At 40.7% G+C, this 20,434-nt stretch overlaps 2 protein-coding genes across 3 annotated transcripts in view; both read left to right on the plus strand.

Annotated features, from left to right (window-relative positions):
• The window catches only part of BCLAF3 (BCLAF1 and THRAP3 family member 3), a 71,964-nt gene extending 57,145 nt beyond the window's left edge, over window positions 1–14,819 (plus strand). The window contains exons 13-15 of one of the 2 annotated variants that reach the window (XM_066248858.1): window positions 2,753–2,905; window positions 13,179–13,206; window positions 13,900–14,819. In XM_066248858.1, the coding sequence (XP_066104955.1) occupies window positions 2,753–2,905; window positions 13,179–13,184 (159 nt within the window). In that variant the 3' untranslated portion in view covers window positions 13,185–13,206; window positions 13,900–14,819. The remainder of the gene's footprint in view (window positions 1–2,752; window positions 2,906–13,178; window positions 13,207–13,899) is intronic. The other variant, XM_066248857.1, reaches the window with a different exon arrangement.
• The window catches only part of SH3KBP1 (SH3 domain containing kinase binding protein 1), a 467,100-nt gene that overhangs the window by 57,055 nt on the left and 389,611 nt on the right, over window positions 1–20,434 (plus strand). The gene's annotated exons all lie outside the window — the stretch shown is intronic.

Genomic DNA, 20,434 nt, shown 5'->3' on the forward strand with positions numbered 1-20,434 from the left:
AGTTAGTATGAGCTGAAAGGTAATATAAACTATCCCTGAACCATAGAGTAGGAAGGTAGCTGAGTGATCTTCTGTAAATACCTGGCTTCTTGAGTCAAAGTTTTTAGATGTCAAAAGATATTTTTTTTGCCCTGGCTGGACTGGATAGCTCAGCTGGTTAGAGCACCATCCAGAAGTGCAGAGGTGGCCGGTTCAGTCCCTGGTCAGGGCACAGACAGGGACAGCTCAATTCTTGTCTCTCACTCCCTCTCTTGCTAAGATCAATAAATAAAAATTTAAAAAATTTTTCTTAAAAAAGATTTTTTTCCCCCCACTAGATGTCAACATAATTCACGGGCATTGAGTAGATAATGCTTTTAGCCAATGGTTCATGTACCTGAAAACATGTGTGACATTAGGTTTTCAAAAAAAGCTATGGGCATATAATATAGAAACATGTTTTATACCATCTTTTAATCTCTTGAGGCATAAAATCATTAATGAAGAATGTGATGTCTGCATAATTTAGAGACTATAAATGGGCTTTCAGATTTAAGTGCTTCCTACATGTTCTAATCATTGGTTACCCTTTCTCCTTAATGGGAAGTTCTTTGACAGTTATGAATCTTTAAAAAATAAATGCAATAATTTTCTTGGCCATTCATTTGAAGCCGTGCAGTATTATAATATGATTATTTAGAAGTCCACACTTTTTTTTTCTTTTTATCCATAATTCTTTTTATAGTAAAATAGGAGGAGGAAATCATCCTTCCTAAGGAAAGGAGCTATTTCATTAAAATTTACTTTTTATATTAATTCAATTAATTGAAAGCCAGAATATTAGTAATCACCTTATTAGGTATCTAGAAGTAGACGGTGTAAATCCAAAGATTAGCTCTGATGTATTTTGTGCAGGTAGTTTTAACAAAATTAGTCTCATTCTAAATGTTTTACCTGAATTTTTTGTAGCTTTAAGAAAATAATCGGAAAATAGGCATGATATACTTTTCACAGATTTATGTGCTTCATTATGCATGACATACTCTTTGTTAAATAATTGTGGAAAGAGGAATGTACTTAGTTTTTACAATTACTCCATTATAATGCATCATTTGTACATTTCCTACATAGAGACACAAATGTATGTATCTTTTTTTTTTTAATTAAGTGAGAGGCAGGGAGGCAAAGAGACAGACTTCCACATGTGCCCCCCACCGGGATCTACCCAGCAACCCACTACCAGGCAATGCTCTACCCATCTGGGGCTGCTGCTTCATTGCTCAGTAACTGAGTTATTTTAGTGCCTGAGGCCAGGCCATGGAGCCATCCTCACTGCCCTTGGCCAACTTGCTCGAACCAATCGAACCATCACTGCAGGAGGGGAAGAGGAAGGTGTGTGGAGAAGCAAATAGTCGCTTCTCCTATGTGCCCTGACCAGGAATCAAACCCAGGACGTACACATGCTGGACCAATGTTCTACCACTGAGCCAACTAGCCAGGGCGGAAAACACAAATATTCATTGTCCTTTTACATCTATTATAATAATGGGCAGTATGCAGGCAAGGAAATGACCTTTTTAAGTATAACTCTTATCTTGAAAATATTTACTGTAATGGAATTTTTATGTTAAAGAAAGATTGCCTTGAGGGTACTGACAAGAATAAAGTTAAGCCTGACCAGGCGGTGGCGCTGTGGATAGAGCATTGGACTGGGATTCAGAGGACCCAGGTTCGAGACCCTGAGGTCGCCAGCTTGAACCCAAGGTCGCTGGCTCGAGCAAGGGGTTACTCGGTCTGCTGAAGGCCCGCAGTCAAGGCACATATGAGAAAGCAATCAATGAACTACTAAGGTGTTGCAACGCGCAATGAAAAACTAATAATTGATGCTTCTCATCTCTCTCTGTCCCTGTCTGTCTGTCCCTGTCTATCCTTCTCTCTGACTCACTCTGTCTTTGTAAAAAAAAAAAAAAAAAAAGAATAAAGTTAAGAGAGTTTTTTGATTCTTAAATAGCGGTTGATACTTAATGTCTTCCCCTCCTTTTTTGACTTGATATATTTCACCATGAATAAAAAGATAATTTTAGCTCATTAGATGTTTTGGAAGTTGTATTTTTCTTAGCATAACTTTCAAGAATTTAAAATTTTTCTAACTTAACAGTTTTATGTAAATTAAAAAAAACATATTATGTAAATCAAGCTAGGAAGCTGGTTTGAGGAAAATGCAGTTTATTACCATCATTAACCTTTTCGCTTTTAATATTTGTAGGGCCTAGATAGAATTAAGGGTAGCTCTAAATACCAGACATGTTTGCATTCCTTATGCTAATAAAGTAGATATGGAAGCTATAGTTTTTTTTTTGTTTTTTGGGGGTTTTTTTTGTATTTTTCTGAAGCTGGAAACGGGGAGAGACAGTCAGACAGACTCCCGCATGCGCCCGACCGGGATCCACCTGGCACGCCCACCAGGGGCCACGCTCTGCCCACCAGGGGGCAATGCTCTGCCCCTCTGGGGCGTCACTCTGCCGTGACCAGAGCCACTCTAGCGCCTGGGGCAGGGGCCAAGGAGCCATCCCCAGCGCCTGGGCCATCTTTGCTCCAATGGAGCCCTGGCTGCGGGAGGGGAAGAGAGAGACAGAGAGGAAGGAGGGGGTGGGGGCGGAGAAGCAAATGGGCGCCTCTCCTATGTGCCCTGGCTGGAAATCGAACCCGGGACTTCTGCACGCCAGGGCCTGGAAGCTATAGTTTTAACATTTAATTATTTTTTCCTTTACAGATGAGCCTTAGAGGTGGCAGATTTCAATCCCATTATAAATCCAGCCTACAACAGAAAAGTTTGAACATTCAGGCTAAATATCAGCGTTTACGGTTCGTTGGAGCACGGGGGTTTACCACTGCTAAATTCCGAGAAAGATTACAGAGAAAAAAGGTTAGTTGGATTATGATTCTTTAAAAATGTTGCTTGACTTTTGAACTCCTAAATTTTCTCTGGTTAATAGATAAATAGGATTTTTTATTTAAATTGCCTCGAGAAACAACCTAAATTTCAAAAATACTCTTATTGTATGATAGTTGCAGATAAACGTCAAGAAATAGTGGTAATAGAGTTGTGAGACTGATTAATCTTAAAATGCTTTTAGATCTTATACCTCAGATACTTTGTGCAAGCTGTTTAAACTTTTTATTTTAGAATTTCTATTGTATGATTAATTTTTGAAATGAAATTCAAGTAGAGACTTTCAGTTGATATATTTTATAGCCTTATAAAATGTGAATTCTCTCAGTACCAAAAATATTGAACTGAGCATATAAAAATGGTGCATAATTGCAAAACACATTAACTCTTCTTTTTCCCCATTCATATGTTTTATTGTGATAAAATATATAACATAAAATTTGCTGTTCTGACCATTTTTAAGTATACAATTCAGTGGCGTTAATTGCATTCAGAATGCTGTGCAACCATCACCACTTTATGCTAATTCTTAACCCTTTGAGTAGTGAGTTTGTTTCATGCTCGCTGATCCTGGAGTGAGGTTTTTTTTAATAAATGAAATTAGTTCCAGTATTACTAACTTAAAATCATGTTTGCTTGATAACCAATTTATGGAAACAAGAAGAACATACATTTGCCTTTTTTTAATGTTGCCTTACACATTTTTAAAATAAATCGATCGTACTCTGGTTGGTCAGGAGGCACGAGGACGTACATGAACATTCGTACTACTCAAAGGGTTAATGTTAATAAAACACTTCTTTTAATAATTTGAGTTTCACAGTATTAGTTGCATATAGATTTTATTTAAATTTGCCATATTGGTATTTGAAAATGTAGAATGAGCATGATATAAAATTACATTCTATATATTACATTTAAATGAGAATAATAGTATTACATCAGTTAAATCAGATATTTTCTTGCTTAGTGATTTCACTAAAACCTAGTTTTTGAAATGTGAATCTCAGAAGAAGGGAGTTGACAACTGATTCTTTTAAACTTTTTTTTTTTTTTTTTGATAGAGACAGAGAAAGATAGACAGGGACAGACAGGAAGGGAGAGAAAGGGAGAGAGATGAGAAGCTTCTTCGTTGCGGCACCTTAGTTGTTCACTGATTATTTTCTCATATGTGCCTTGATGGGGGGAGGGTACAGCAGAGTGATTGACCCCTTGCTCAAGCCAGTGACCTTGGCCTTCAGGCCAGCGACCTTTGAGCTTAAGCTGGCAACCATGGGGTCATGTCTATGATCCCACGCTCAAGGCATCGACCCTGCGTTCAAGCCAGATGACCTTGGGATATTGACCCTGAATCCTCCAGGTCCCAGTCCGATGCTGTATTCACTGCGCCACCACCTGGTCAGGCTAAACCTTTCAAGTTAAATATCTTCTGGAACTCTCTCGCCCCTCCCCCCAATTTTAACGGAGTACCTTAGAAGACGTTTCTAATTTCACGGTGTATGTCCGCGTAGGCATTAAAAAAGCCATCATTTAAAAATGGGATTGTAACTGGTGTCATTTTCCCTCTTGTATACCTCCCTACTGTTGGATCGAGGTGCTGCTTCTCTTCCTGTCTTGGGTGGCAAGTTTCTTTGCCGGACATCTAGGTATTTGTCCCCACCGACAGGGGCAGCCGGAATGGTCTCGGAGGCTAGTTGTTGATTTCCACTCGAGGAGGAAGGCTGAGGCAAGCCTTTTCCCTAATTTAAAGGTTGAGTTTCAGGTACATGTCATGTGTTTCTCTTCCGTTAGTTTTTTGCTGAACTTGGAGTGTTAGCTTAATTGAACTCCATTTTTCCTTCTCTTCTTTTCAATGATGTGGGACTCCTGTGTGCTTACTTGACTGTCTGCCTCAGCCTGCACTTCCTGTTTGCTCATTGGACTTGTTCTATTCTATCATCCTTTTCTTTGCCTCACCTTGCCCGTGCCTGCTGACCACCCAGCTCTTCCAGACCATGTTGACCAACAGCCTCACTTAACAGCAAATAGAAACCAGATGTCAAGCCTTCATCTGAAGACGTGAGAAGTGTGTCTTAAAAGGGGCCACAGCCTGTCAGTCTCCAGTCTTTAGGACTTAGGCTTTTTGTGTCAACTAAAATGTAGCAGTTACAGTCAGGGTCCAGTGCAGACCCTGCCCTCTTGCCTTTCGCTGCCATCTGAGTGCTTCACACTCACTGGATTTGAAAAAAACACATAGTGTCTTACTATTGTTCTCCTTAGGCATACCCTTCTGGAGATTAGTTCGTGTATCTTTGTATTGTAGCTACGTTAACATAGGTTTTCCAGTCTGGCTACTATCAGTGCCTGAAAGCAAGCCATAGCCAGGCTTTTATAGACTATGTTTGAACAAGGTACAACTCGAGGAGTGTGGCAGGAAATCAGGTTTCCCACCGTTAGCACCCTACTTCATGGTTGGGCTCCATACTTTCCTAACCTTTAGGAAAAGTAACGAGGCGTTGTGACTGCTCTGTTTCTGCCAAGGTCTGAACTAAGGTTCTTAAGGCTTACTTGGCTTTAGTGCTGTCCTAGGAGTACTGTGCTACTCTGAAACCCCATTCCACATGTATGAATTGATGATTTCTTTATTTTTTTCTTCTTTTCCAAGTGAGGGGAGGGGAGATAAGAGACACAGACTCCCGATGTGCCCTGACTGGGATCAACCCGGCAACCTCTACCTGGGGCCGATGCTCTGCCCATCTGGGCCGTGCTTGCAACTGAGCTATTTTTAGTTCCTGAGGCAGAGGCTCCACCGAGCCATCCTCAGTGCCTAGGGTGATACGCTTGAACTAGTCAAGCCATGGCTGTGGGAGGAGAAGAGAGAGAAGGGGGAGGGGAAGGGGTTGAGAAGCAGATGGTTGCTTCTTTTGTGTGCCCTGACTCGGAATCAAACCTGGGGCAATCACATACCAGGCTGATGCTCTACCACTGAGCCAACCGACCAGGGCCATGAATGGATGATTTAGAGCTATTATTTCATTTTACCTCATCCTTTAGGCCTGGAGTCTTTGGTTTCTTCTAATGTTGCTTGCTTCCTCTCTCCCTTAGATTTGGGGAACTTCTGCACATTTCCATCACTTTCTATCCCAAGTTCAGCATTAGAGGGAACTTTGGAGCTCCTGTTCTAGAGAGAGACCTTAGTCTGAGCAGCATCTGTTCACTGCTTTGACTTTTTGTCCTAATAAGGACTTCATTCTTTTCACCATTTTTAGACCACCACCTAGATTAATTACAGATGTACAATCAATTAATTAATCTAGGTACCTTGGAACTTTTTCCCACATGCTTCAAAGTCCACTAGGAAGGTTTAGATTGATCTGGTCTGGACTTCTCGCTACCTCGCCATATTGAAATACATGGGCTGATCATTCATGGCTCAAAAGTCTTGTGATACTCAGCTGTGGTATGGTCTGGTTACTGTGCATCAGATATATTCCTGTCTCTAACACCAAACAGTTTCAGGAAGGGGTGCGGGAGATGTGCTCCTAGACCTCGTTCGTCCTTGTCCCACTTACCAGAACGATTGTGGCTTCCCTATAATCACCTTGGTTCCCCAGCTGCCTACAGAGTAGTACGATTTCCAAGTGGTATTAAGGAAGGACAGAACTGAAATTCTTTCTGCGCATTCATCATGCACTTGTCACGTCAACCCCATTCTGGCACCCAGATTCCCTTTTGTCGCATTTCCTTTCGAATTCTGGGCTTAGGCTGGAGGATGAAGGGGTGGGAAGAATCTCTGGTACCACCTGGCGTAAGGCCAGTCTTTCATCCACTGTCATTCACTGGTTCCCCTCTTATATATCCTCTTCTCATCACAGAACATCTGCAGAAACTCTGGAGGGCTGGGCTGTGTTCAGAATAGGAAAAGAACCTAGGAAGAGTCCGTGAAGCCACCTCTGTGAACACTGCCTCTGAGAGGCTGTCGACAGTGGTGTGTTTGGTCAGGAAGCCTGGCGTTAAGCCTCATAGGTTCTGCAGCAGCCCTCAGGTGCCTGTCAGCCAGGGGCCTGCCAGGGGGCTGACTGGGATATGAAGGGAACGAAGGACAGAGCATAAGGACACTGCAGGGAGGGAGTTAGGGACTCGGATTTATGGCTTTGTGAGTTGAAAAACACCTTGGAAGTCATGGAGTATGAAGATGAGAACACAAACCAAGATGGGATGGATCAATAAACATCTGTCATACACCTGCTGTGTCGCTCAAACTGGAGCATGCCAAGGTGCAGAAGTGTCACGTAGAGCATCATCACCCTCAGACGTTGGTGACCTGGAGCCTCCAGTTCCACTTGCTGCTGCCTCTGGCTTGTCTGTCTTACTCGGTCATCCTCTTCTTCCATGCATCCTTAGGGCATGTCAGCATTTTCTGCTGTTGCATTCGTGGTCCTCTTCGTTTTTTCCTTGTTATGCTTGCCTTGATTGCCTTCACCTTTCCCGAAGGTTTCAGCCACCACCTCCGGTGATGGCTTCAGCCCTGACTCCTCCAGAGCCTGAGCTTTCCTGCTCCCTCCCAGCTGCCTTCGCATGGCTATCCTGATAGTGCCTCAGATTCAACATGTTCAAAGCCAAACTTGCACTGACACAAGCTACAGCATGGGTGACCCTTAAAACCATGGTGCTAAGTGACGGAACCCAGTCACAGAAGACCACATAGTGTACTATTCTATCTATGGGAAATGTTCAGAATAAACCAAGCCATAGAGAAAGTAGGTTAGTGATTTCCAGGTACTGGGGTGTAACAGGAAAAGGGTGTATGTGTGTGACTGTTAATGATATGGTACGGGGCTTTGGGGGGACATGAGAAAAATATTCTAAAACTGCTTATGGTGACTGATGGTTGCACAGCTCTGAATACACTACAAAACTGTTGAATTGTGCACTTTAAATGGGTGAACTATATAGTATGTGAATTGCATCACAGTAATGCTATTAAAAAGAAAATAAAATTTGCTCTCAAGAACACTGGTTTCTCCTCATGGTCCATAGTTTCCACAGCCAGCCAGCCACACCAGGAACTTGTCCTAATAATCCTCCTAGTCCCCCTTCCAAGTTCAGCCATTCCAAGTCGGCTTGCTTCTATGACTCATTCGTTCCGCAGTTCAGTTCTTTCCTTTTAATAGCTGCATATTCTTCCTCTCTGTGAACGCGTTATTTATTTCAGTGCTTTTCAAACTCTTTTGCTTACAGACTCTAGAATTTTGAAAAAAAAAATATTAACCTTGTTGCACATGTTTAGTTTGGTATCTAATTTTTTATTATAAGTTTAAATTATTATAAAGGCTATAATATCTGGTCTATTGTAAATACTAAGTCTCAAATAAAACTGTTACATCATTCTTTTAAATCTCTTTAGTGGAACCTGCGCACCGCAGAAACTTGCTAACGTCATCGATTTAAAAAGATGTACAAACAAGCTCTTTTAACAGTGAGAAATTGTACATCGTATTTTTTGGCCTTGAATTTGGATTTCATTTCATTTGTCCCATAGGCTTTACTTCGAAAGACTTTTATTGATAACCAAATCAAATTTGACTTAAAATGTTAATAGATTTCTGTGACTGTTAGGTATTAAATATTTCCTCTGGACTGAGTTAACATTACTGTTGATCAACATACCATAAATATATTACAGATTTTATCAAGTATTGATCAAACAAATTTTGTTAGATATATGTTTCTCTTTTAAATTAATTCATGTGTTTATAGATAAATACTATTGCTGATAGAAAAATAGTGCTTTAGTATGCATTCTAACTCTATTTTCTCTCTTTATGGATATAGGCCTGAGAAACCTTGTTTATATGATTATATAGGTGGGAAGGAAAGGACTTTATTATAGCAATGCCACTTGATTATTTGAACTCACTCTGAATTCTAGGCCAGAAGAACCACTTAGTGATCTAGCATCAAAAAGTATAAACATTTTGGGTGTTCTTTCACTGCCAGCTCAGTTTCTCCTCTCTTTATTTTATTAACCAAAAGCAAAGAATCAGAAAGTGTTGGCCTGCAGGAGTATGGTATTTCATTACTAGCTGCTAGAGGAGGGTCATTTCCCCCACTATCTCCAGTACTTCCAGTCGCCCCTTTTGGGAGAATCCCGGGTAATGCAAAGTAATAAGATTTGGGATGAATAGATGGATCTTTCCTGTATAAAGTGAAAGATGGGGAATCAGACTTAAATCAGTTGTGCAGGCAGGTTAATTCTGGAAAGCTTGCACTGGGAATTTGAAGATCTGGAAATTAATTCCCTCCAAATTAGCTGTACCTGCAAACTCCTTGGAAAGCCTTTCCATACCCCTAAGCACATGCATACCCCAGTTTGACGATTGCTGACTGACTTAACCCAGCCTCCGTTGATGACTTTAGGGTAGCTTACAGGTTTTCATTACTGTCCATAATGACACTGGGAGCACTGACCCTTTGGCACCTTGCCGTAGTGCCCCCTTTTACTCGTTTCTGCTCTCACCAGAGGTACATGAAGGAGCCCGTTTACCTGCACCCTCGCCAGCACTGCATTATGATCTATTGTCAAGCTGATAGCAGAAAAGAGTGCACATTCCCTTTGCTTTGGTTATTAGTGATGTGACCACACTTTTATGTATCTACTGGCTATTTGTGTTTCTTCCGTCACCTTCCTTATGTTTGTGCTTTCCCAGTGTTTCTGGTGAGGGGGTGGTACTTTCCCTTGTTGCCTTATAAGAGCTCCTGATTTACTGAGGGTATTCATCTGTCATATATTTTGCTGGTATTTATTTGAGATTTGCCAGCTGTTTGTGGTGGCTTTTATGTTACAGAACTTGTAAATATTGATAAACCTGTCCACTATCGTGTTTATGCTTATAAAAATTCCTTATGGCTATTTCTGTAACCATAATGGATAAATTAATGGTTATAAAATGTTAAACATAAATATTCCATTTAGAATTATTTTTATGATACAATGTGAGGTCAGGATCTGATTTTCTCCCCAGTGGATAGGCAGGTTTTCTAACACCGTATTGAATAACTGGCCCTCCCCTCCGCCCCCCAGTTGGAAATGGCACCTTTACTGTATGCTGCATTCTTATGGGATCCTGGTCTGTTTTTCAGACTCTTGGAGCCTCTAACTTGTTTCCTTGCCTCCTATGACTTACTTACCCTGTTCCTTCACTACTGGAACAGTTATTGTTCCAAAACACGGGTTCAATCATATCACTCTAGTGTAAACACAAGAGTTTGTTACCTATGAAAAAAGAGACTAGATTTGTTAGCCGGGTCCAGCCTTAAGCTACTTTTCTAACCACATTTCTCCATGGGCCCTCTGCTTTTTATAGTATAACTTATTTTTTTCACATATTTCTATCTTTGTATGTGTTGTTCTCTTGGCTAAAATAGCCTCCTGGTCCCCAATCTTTTCTTACTTAAACCCTGATTTCCTGTTCAGACCCAGGAAAGCCTTATCAAAGCCCCCTTCCCTCTTTAACTTTATTTATTTATTTATTTATTTATTTATTTATTTATTTATTGACTTTTAGATAGAATAGAGAGAGAGAGAGAGAGAGAGAAGAAGCGGGAAGCATCAATTTGTAGTAGTTGCTTCCTATATGTGCCTTGACCAGGCAAGCCCAAGGTTTTGAACCGGCAACCTCAGTGTTCCAGGTCAACCCCCCTTTTTTTTTTTTTTTTTTTTTTTGTATTTTTCTGAAGCTGGAAACGGGGAGAGACAGTCAGACAGACTCCCGCATGCGCCCGCCCAGGATCCACCCGGCATGCCCACCAGGGGGCGACGCTCTGCCCACCCGGGGGCAATGCTCTGCCCCTCTGGGGCATCGCTCTGTTGCGACCAGAGCCACTTCAGCGCCTGGGGCAGAGGCCAAGGAGCCATCCCCAGCGCCCGGGCCATCTTTGCTCCAATGGAGCCTCGCTGCGGGAGGGGAAGAGAGAGACAGAGAGAAAGGAGAGGGGGAGGGGTGGAGAAGCAGATGGGCGCCTCTCCTATGAGCCCCGGCCGGGAATTGAACCCAGGACTTCTGCACGCCAGGCCGACGCTCTACCACTGAGCCAACCGGCCAGGGCCCCAGGTCAACTCTTTATCCACTGTGCCACCACAGGCCAGGCCAGCCCCCTTTCCTCTTTAACTCTCGTTTCATCGGGTCTCTCACTGTTGCTGTTTACCTTCCTATTTCCCCAAATAGATGATCACCTTTTTGAGGATAAGAGGGTATACCTCATTAGTTTTCATATTTTTCCTTTTGCCTTTCATGTAGTCTATCGTTAGAAAATGCTTGTTGAATGAGTCAAATCTAATCACACACACACACACAACACATACATACATTCACACAAACACATCCATCCATAGCTCTAAAAATTTTGTGAACAGCAGCCATTGTGTCAGGGGTCCCCAAGACCACCCCCAGGTTCAGTGATTCGCCAGGAGGACTCAGAGGACTCAGCACATAGTGACACTCATGGCTGTGATGTGTTACTGTGGAAGGCTTCACAGTGCACTCAACAAAGGGAATTGGTACCCAGGCAAAGTCCAGGGGACGCTAGGTGCAAGTTTCCAAGAGTCTGCCCCCAGTAGAGTCGCACAGGAGTTGCTTAATTCCCCTAACAATGAGCTGTGGAAACACATGTGAAATACTGCTATCCAGGGAAGCCTGTTAGAGACTCAGTGCTCATTAGAGACTTATTGGAAGCTGATCACATAGGAGGAACCCCCTGCCAGGCATGTACCCAAATTCCAGATCCTCAGGATGAAAGCCCAAGTGTTCAGTACAATCTATAGTGTTTGCACAGTTTAGACACTCATCAATGGTGGGAACCCTCCTGAAATCTAAGTTCCCAGATGCCAGCCAATGGCCAGCCTTGCAAGCAGGCCTTTTAAAGGAGCAGTCAAGTATACTGTATTAACTGTTTGCTGTACAACCATGTTTTTTAAGAGTTTAATTTCACAGATGGTAGATGCCTAAAGAGAGGAGGAATAGATCGATATGTTAGGAAGGGCCAGGGAATGTATTGATTTCTGCCCTCTTCACAGAGAAGGTCGGTTATGAGCTGAGTCATGAAGAGCAGGGCATAGAAGGGGCTACAGCCAAAGGTTCATGTTTGGCAGTGGAATGGAGAGTTGGGTAGAAATAGGAGTGTACAAATTATAGAGGACCTCAAAAAGCTGGGAAGACTGTGTTGTGATGTGGTGGTAATAGGGACTCTTAGACTGAAAAGGAGAAAGTGGCACTTGAGGGTGATCACCTGGTGAGCAATGGGTAGGCAGGGTTCTGGGGAGGAGCTGAGATGCAGGAAACCCAACAAGAGGAAATTTGCAATGACACAAGTGTCAAGTTATGAAAACCTAGATGAAGGTGGTGCTGGATTAGCTAGTTCAGCATTCTGCTTAATTAGGTTTTCAAATAATTGGAAGAACAGAGGGATCAATTCAAGAGATAGTGTAAAAGAAGTTCTGTCAAAGGTGAATGTGACTCAGGCCTATCTGGTTAGCTCGGTCTGTTCGAGTGTCATCCTGAAATGCCAAAGTTGCAGGTTCTGTTCCTGGTCAGGGCACATGCAGGAAACAACCAGTGAAAGCATAAATAAGTGGAACAGCAAGTGAATGCTTCTCTCCCTCTCCATTTCCCTTCCTCTCCCTGTATGTCTAAAACCACTCAAGAAAAAGAATTCTTTAAAAAAGGTGAATGTAAAAAAAAAAAAAAAAAAAAAGGTGAATGTGATTCAGATAATTGCACTTTTTTAATGTTAATTATTTATTTCTTTAATTCCCCAGGAGAAAAATTAAGAGGTAAGTACAAACCAGTAAGTTAATGCAGTCATTATCTTAGAGGTTTTATACAAATAACTTTTCCATATAGACTATAAGCTACTATGCACAATAATCAGTATACTGATGGTCGAGATCTGTATGTCTAAAAAATTATACATTTTTATAAATGAGGCTTTTAGCTGAAAAATTTTAAGAATTATTATAGTTTTTTAAAGTTAATAGGGAACAGATTTTGTAAATATTGTATAGTAAGTAAAGAAATAGGATACAATGAAGTCTACCTCTATTTAAACGAATAATGTTATCTAAGTATATTGTATTTTGAATATCTCATTAACCAAAAGAGAAAGAAGAACAAGAATTTGCTATCAGTACTTTTTTTTTGTTTGGAATTAAACATTTGTGTACTAATATAAATACCAGAAAATAAATCAACTTTTAAATTTCTTTCAGTTTTAATATTGTAAGATCCTACTAAAAGGTAAGGATATATATGTTAATAATTTTTAATGTCCCAGAAAACATGTCATTTTACCATTTTTGCTTTTTTATTAGTTTAATGGCCTTATGTCCATTTTGTGGTTGATAATTTAATATTTTACATAGCATCACAGGTATAGAATCCATGCTCATTGTCCTTTAATCATAGTCTTACTGTTCCTGTAAATTTCTTTTTGTGTTTATTGAACCTTACATATTTTACGATGTAGGTAACCATCCAAAAGTAAGAGAGCTTCCCCCTCATACCTTGCTCTGCCATTATTAGCAAGCTAGAAGAGGCCATATAGCTTTAGAATTACATGCCATATGATGACAAAGAGAAAATGCCAGTTTCAGGTTGTGCATGCGTCTCATCAGGCTCTCTACTTGAAGACTAGTTTAAGAGCCTTGATTTTTTTTTTTTTTTTGTCAAGGATGTCCCCAATGGAACTCACCCAATGGCAGAATGCCATTGTTGTCAACTTATTAATACCAGTGTGTCAAGTGTGGTGTATTTTCTTCGTCTTACTGACATCATTTCATGTGTGATACTGTTACTTTGTATGTTTGTGGTTCTACGTACCTTTGGGGGGGGGATCTTTGATGCAAGTAAAACTATATGAAAAACTCGAGCTCAGATGATATACCTGACAGTTCTCTTCAAGTCTGTATTTCTTTTGTTTTCTTTCAATAGGAATATATAGACATCACCACTGAAGTTTAATCGGAAATTTACAAATGGAAGCAACACTACAGGATGACATTTGAGAACATCTGTCGGGAATTAGAATTGGCACTGAAGCCCTAATACTGTAACTTCCTTGATAAAAATCACTATTTTTCTGTAGTGTTTAGTGTAGAAACAATGCTGCAATGTTTCTACACTTACTTGCTTTTAAAATACAGTATTCAACTGAAAGTTCTATTGACTGTACTTTCTTTTGTTGCAAAAAGTCTCAGAAGGGCATTTGTTGAGTTTTTCTCTGAGCATGGTTTCATAGGGAGCTTAACTGAGTTATATTCAAATTTTCATATGTTTAAAAAGTTTTGCTTATGTAACAAAACAAATGTATCTGAAAGAACTTTAAACAGTGGCCTTATAGTAGCAAATTTTATACCAGATTTGCCTTTTTCTGATGACATTTTATCTTATAACCTGAAGTTTTCATAAGTTTCTGAAGTTCAAGGCCTATAGAATTCATACATTTCATATAATAATAGAAAAAGGTGAGAGAAAAGGTACTTCAAAATATGCTGTTGGGTACAAGTGCACTGAAGTTTTAGATCTTGGTTCATTCAGTTTTTTCCACAACTATTTTCTCTTTTCCAGTTTTAAAATACTATTGTTGAAAATATGTGGAATATTTTGTAATCTTTCTTCGTCTTTCCCTGAGGGCAAGCTTGTGCATTTCATATTTTTAAAGGCTTTTAAAAAATTTGGCAAAGTCATATTTGGAAATTGTACTTGACTACTACAGCATCACACATTTTGCAAGCACATATTATAAAATGTTTATTTTAAGTTTAGTTGTATTAAATATCTATGTATAAGAGAATTGGTAGCATTATAAGTGATATTTTAGACTTTAATATCTTCTTTATTTATGTTTTCTGTGTTCTGCTTAAGAGTATATATATATTCTCAATTTACTTTTTGTGAACTGTTTATTAGTAATAAAATATTGTTGCTTGTTATACTTGAAGACATCAATTGCCGGTTTGTGAGAACATTATTTTACTTGATTCTATGAGAATTACAGCCCTAGGTAGGACCTGTTGATATTTATCACACTGTTCTGCACTTACAATTAAAATCTGGTAAGAACTTAATTTTTCATGACCAGATTGTGAAAAATCTTACTACGAACATTTCATTTTTTTACATATCTAAAAGATAGAGCAGCCATTTCCTTAATGAGTCAGCAATAAGAGGGGTGAGAACACTTGCTACATTACCATCCGGTAGTTCCACTAGGGTAAGAAGGAAATGCATGCATACAGCAGTATAGCAACTTTATATTTTGCTAAGTATTCATAACATCTGCCTTAAATTTAGAAGGATTTATTTCACCTCTTCCTATATCCTGGGGAATAGTTATGAGCCTCAAATATTTAACCATTTAGTTAACACATTTATTGCACAGATTCTGTGCTAAAATCACAACAGTGAATAAGAGAAAAAGGCACACAGGGGCAGTCTTTGTGGCACTAACAGTCTGACAGGGAAAACGGATGGTGAGCATAGAAATGTAACTTGGTAAATGACATTGATTCTCTAGGTCTGTTTTTATTCATTGTAGCACTTCAAGATAAGATGGTCAATTCAGTAGTAATCATTCCACACCTGATTTTCATTTTCGTCATATTTGGATATACTTTTGGCACTGTCTCAAAATGCAAAACATATTGTTTGCAAAATACCTATTTGTAGCATGGGTTTATTCAGAAAACGAGTACATAAGATCTAAAGCCTAAAAGGGAAGTCTTACTTTATAATTTAGAGTATAAAATAAGGACAGGGACCTTGTCTGTCTTGTTTACCATAGTATCAGAAGCTCCCTGCATCCTACTAGACACATTAAATATTAGTTGAATGAATGAGTAATGAGTAGACTATGTTTATTAGGAACTAAATATCTAATTTTCTTCTGAAGGTTGAACAAAAGGTTATCCGTAGCACTTTTTATCAACTAGAAATAATTGAGCTCACTAATGCACAAGACGTGAGAAAGTTTTTTATAAATTTGTAAAGAACTTTTCATTGATTTTAGAGAGAGAGAGAGAAACATTGATTTGTTCCGCTTATTTATGCACTCATTGGTTGATTGACCAGGGATTGAACTCACAACCAGGGTGTGTCAGGTCGATGTTCTAACCAACTGACCTACCTGGCCAGGTCTTAGACGTTGTTTTGAGCCTGGCCTGTGGTGGCACAGTAGATAAAGTGTCGACCTAGAATGCTGAGGTCACTGGTTTGAAACCCTGGGCTTGCCCAGTCAAGGTACATATTGGAATTGATGCTGCCTGCTCCTCCCCTTTCTCTCTCTTCTCTAAAAAATGAATAAATAAAAATCTTTTAAAAAATTATAAACAAAGTTTTGATAAGTTACATACCATTGCCTTCCCCCTTCCTCGTCTATGTGGTAGACCCTTCCTTGGCACTGGGAGACAAAGATAAGACCCAGTTCCTGCTCTGAGGAACCTCATCAGCTGTTGGGGAAGAGACTCACAGAAATGAAGACCTCCACTATAGAGTGTTAAGTATTATACTGGACACATACACCAAAGGTTGAGAGAAACATGGTATTTCTGGTTGAGCATCCCTGGTCATTTCTTTCTTACTGGTTCCACAAACTTCAAAGGGCACTATTCCCTTTGTGGTTTTGCTAGTTTTAAAGTTTGATGGGTGGGGAAAACTGAGTAAACTGAATGTGGGTTGTGCCTATATTCTTTCTTTCTTTTTTTTCTTTTTTTCATTTTTCTGAAGCTGGAAACAGGGAGAGACAGTCAGACAGACTCCCGCATGCGCCCGACCGGGATCCACCCGGCACGCCCACCAGGGGTGACGCTCTGCCCACCAGGGGGCGATGCTCTGCCCATCCTGGGTGTCGCCATGTTGCAACCAGAGCCACTCTAGCACCTGAGGCAGAGGCCACAGAGCCATCCCCAGCGCCCGGGCCATCTTTGCTCCAATGGAGCCTTGGCTGTGGGAGGGGAAGAGAGAGACAGAGAGGAAGGCGCGGTGGAGGGGTGGAGAAGCAAATGGGCGCTTCTCCTGTGTGCTGTGCCTATATTCTTATAGCTGCATGTAAATCTATATTTATCTCCATATAAATTTCAATTTAAGAATCCATAATCTTATCACACAGAAAACTATAAATATTTTGGGGGATACTTTGCTATTGGAAAAAAACTTATAGTTACATTATAATAATTTATGTAGATGCATAATAGCACATTTTACCCAATGAGTCCTACATTTTTTAGTAGTTTTCATTTTTTAGAAAAAGGCTAGAGGTATTTCCAGGTACAAGCAGGAGCAGTAAAACTTGCTCAGAAATTCTATTTCTCCATTAAATAGCCAACTTAATACACAGCAGCTACAAGTTCACCAGCAGCAATGAAACAGTGGTAAGAAGAGGTGAATGTTACTGGTGTGGTTGGTGCAAGGCCTTCCCTACCCCCATGCTATGGCGCACTGAGTAAAGAAACACCATCTTGGTAAGGATGGGCCCCAGTATGACACAGGGTCTGATGGGTGACCAGGCCATATGGTGGAGAGTCATGGAAAAGCCTTGGGAAGATGAAGTCTTTGCTATGGGCTCAGAATCTCAGTCAAGGGTGGGGGGGGGACGGAGATTATCTGGGAAGTGGCACTGCCTGGGTCAGGTCACAGTGCCACCTGTGGATGCCAAAGCCCAAAGGGTAAGGTACACTTCTGACTGGGTCCCATCAACCCCTGTTCTGGACATTTGGGAACTTGGAGAAAGGGGATCAGTTTTTCCAAAAAACTTCTAGTAAAAGGAATGGTTTGCAGCTCTGAGGCCATGAAAATACAGAACTAAGATTTTTTTTTCCTGTATTTCTCCGAAGCTGGAAATGGGGAGAGACAGTCAGACAGACTCCCGCATGCGCCCGACCGGGATCCACCCGGCACGCCCACCAGGGGGTGACGCCCCGCCCACCAGGGGGTGACGCCCTGCCCCTCCCGGGCGTCACTCTGCCGAGACCAGAGCCACTCCAGCACCCGGGGCAGAGGCCAAGGAGCCATCCCCAGCGCCCGGGCCACCCCCGCTCCAATGGAGCCCCGGCTGCGAGAGGGGAAGAGAGAGACAGAGAGGAAGGGGGGCGTGGAGAAGCAAATGGGCACCTCTCCCATGTGCCCTGGCCGGGAATCGAACCCGGGTCCCCCACACGCCAGGCCGACGCTCCATCGCTGAGCCAACCGGCCAGGGCCCAGAACTAAGATTTTAAAACTGAGGAATTATAGTTGTAGAATAGAATGTAAGTGTGATTAATCTTGACAAAGAAAAATTAACACATTGATCAATTGGTACATAAGAGAGGAAAAGTGTAGAATGAAATGCAAATTTAATTAATCTCAACAAAGAAAAATCCATGTACACTGATTAATTGACACATGAGGGAGGGAGAGTGGAATGAAGATGAAGAGCAAACAGCCTCATCTTTCATTACCAAGTATCGTGTCAAATTTTAAAGTCTAAGTTTGTATTATATGATATAGGGAAAGTCCTAGTGACCAGCCTTAACTTTTCAGTCTCTTTCTTGACTGCACAGTGATTTTCAAAGTAGGGTTCCCCGGCCAGTAGCATCAGCATCAGGACCACCTGCAAGTTTGTTAAAAGTGTGGATTCTTGGCCCCGCCCCAGACCTACTGAGTCAGAAACTGGGGTGGGGCCCAGCAGTCTGTTTTAACAAGCCCTCTAGGGCAGGGGTCGGAAACCTATGGCTTGCGAGCCAGATGTGGCTCTTTTGATGGCTGCATCTGGCTTGCAGACAAATCTTTAATAAAAAAATAATAACGTTAAAAATATAAAACATTCTCATGTATTACAATCCATTTCCTACCGCTCATGTTCATGGTTACGGGTGGCTGGAGCCAATCACAGCTGTCTTCCAGGACAACAACACCAAATTTTTATTGGATAATGCGTAACGTACATGGGTCATCGTATGGCTCTCATGGAATTACATTTTAAAATATGTGGCATTCATGGCTCAACCAAAAAGGTTCCTGACCCCTGATGTAGGGGATTTGGGTGCACACTCCGGTGTGAGCGCTGTTGGTTTACGTGGCTCTTTTAGGAACCAACAGCCCCTATGGTGAAGAGACATTTATTCCAAGTTTAGCAGCCCCTTCAGTTTCATTACTAATCTTTTCCTTTAGTATTCAAATAAAATTAAAACTTTAAAAAATATTTTATTGATTGATTTTACAAAGAGGAGAGAGGGTGAAAGAGGGAGCAAGAAGTATCAGCTCATAGTTGCTTCACTTGAGTTGTTCATTGCTTTCTTCTCGTATGCACTTTGACAGGGCAAGCTGAGAGTTTCGAACTGGCAACCTCAGCATTCCAGGTCGATGCTTTATGTACTGCGCCACCACAGGCCAGGCGAAATTTAAATTTTTAGAAATTAAAAGTATAGTGATTCCCGCCATCAATCCTGTCTGTACATTGAAATCCTGCTATTAACACTGGTGATTTTTTAAGTGGCGGGAGTGTGAGTGATTTATTTTCTGTATCAGTGGAACATAATGAATGTTGTATTATTTTTATACGATAAAGTCATTCTTTTAAAAAATGTGATAAGGATATTTCATCCTAGTCATTGTATATCTGTTACTATAGTAAAATCCATGTAAACAAGTTTACCTCCAAGGGCTGCCTACTTCATTTTAGTCCAGAGGGGTTTCACACTCCCTGCCATTCCCTCTCCCACGGTGTAAAATGGGTCACCTTACTAAAGCGTGTGCTGTGTTGACTTTTTAATAAAAACTGTTGATTTATAATATTTAATATAATTACCTATACTTTAAATTCATTTGACTGCTGTTCTTTTTAAAAAGAAAAAAACTTTTTTCTGACTTTATCTTATAAAAACGATACCCAAGATTGGCATTGCCGTGTCATATGGTAGTTCTATGTTTAGCTTGTTTATCTGGGATAGTCCTTGTTTCTTAATAAGCCTGTAATGATATAAACTCTCTTCTTACTGCTTTTGTTGCATCCCAGAAGTTTTGATATGTTGTGCTGTTATTCTCATTTGTCTGTATATATCTTTTGACCTGTGCTTTTATTTCTTTGACCTACTCATTTTTTAGATGTTTAACTTCCACATTTTTGTGAGTTTCTTTACTGGCTGAATTCTGCAGCTGAATTCTGATTTCAAAGCCTTATGGTCAGAGAATATGCTTGGTATAATTTTAATCTTCTTGAATTTGTTGAGGTTAGTGTTGTGGCCCAACATACAGTCTGTCCTTGAGATATATAGTCTGATGTACTGGGATGAAATATTCTGTAAATATCTATTATATCCACTTGGTCTAGTGTGTCATTTAAGGCCAGTATTTCTTTATTGATTTTCTGTTTGGATGGTCTATCTAAAGCAGGGGTTCTCAAACTATGGCCTGCAGGCTGCATGCGGCCCCCTGAGGCCATTTATCCGGCCCCGCCGCACTTCCAGAAGAGGCACCTCTTTCATTGGTGGTC

The sequence above is a fragment of the Saccopteryx bilineata genome, chromosome X, assembly GCF_036850765.1.
Source record: "Saccopteryx bilineata isolate mSacBil1 chromosome X, mSacBil1_pri_phased_curated, whole genome shotgun sequence".
Taxonomy (NCBI): Eukaryota; Metazoa; Chordata; class Mammalia; order Chiroptera; family Emballonuridae; genus Saccopteryx; species Saccopteryx bilineata.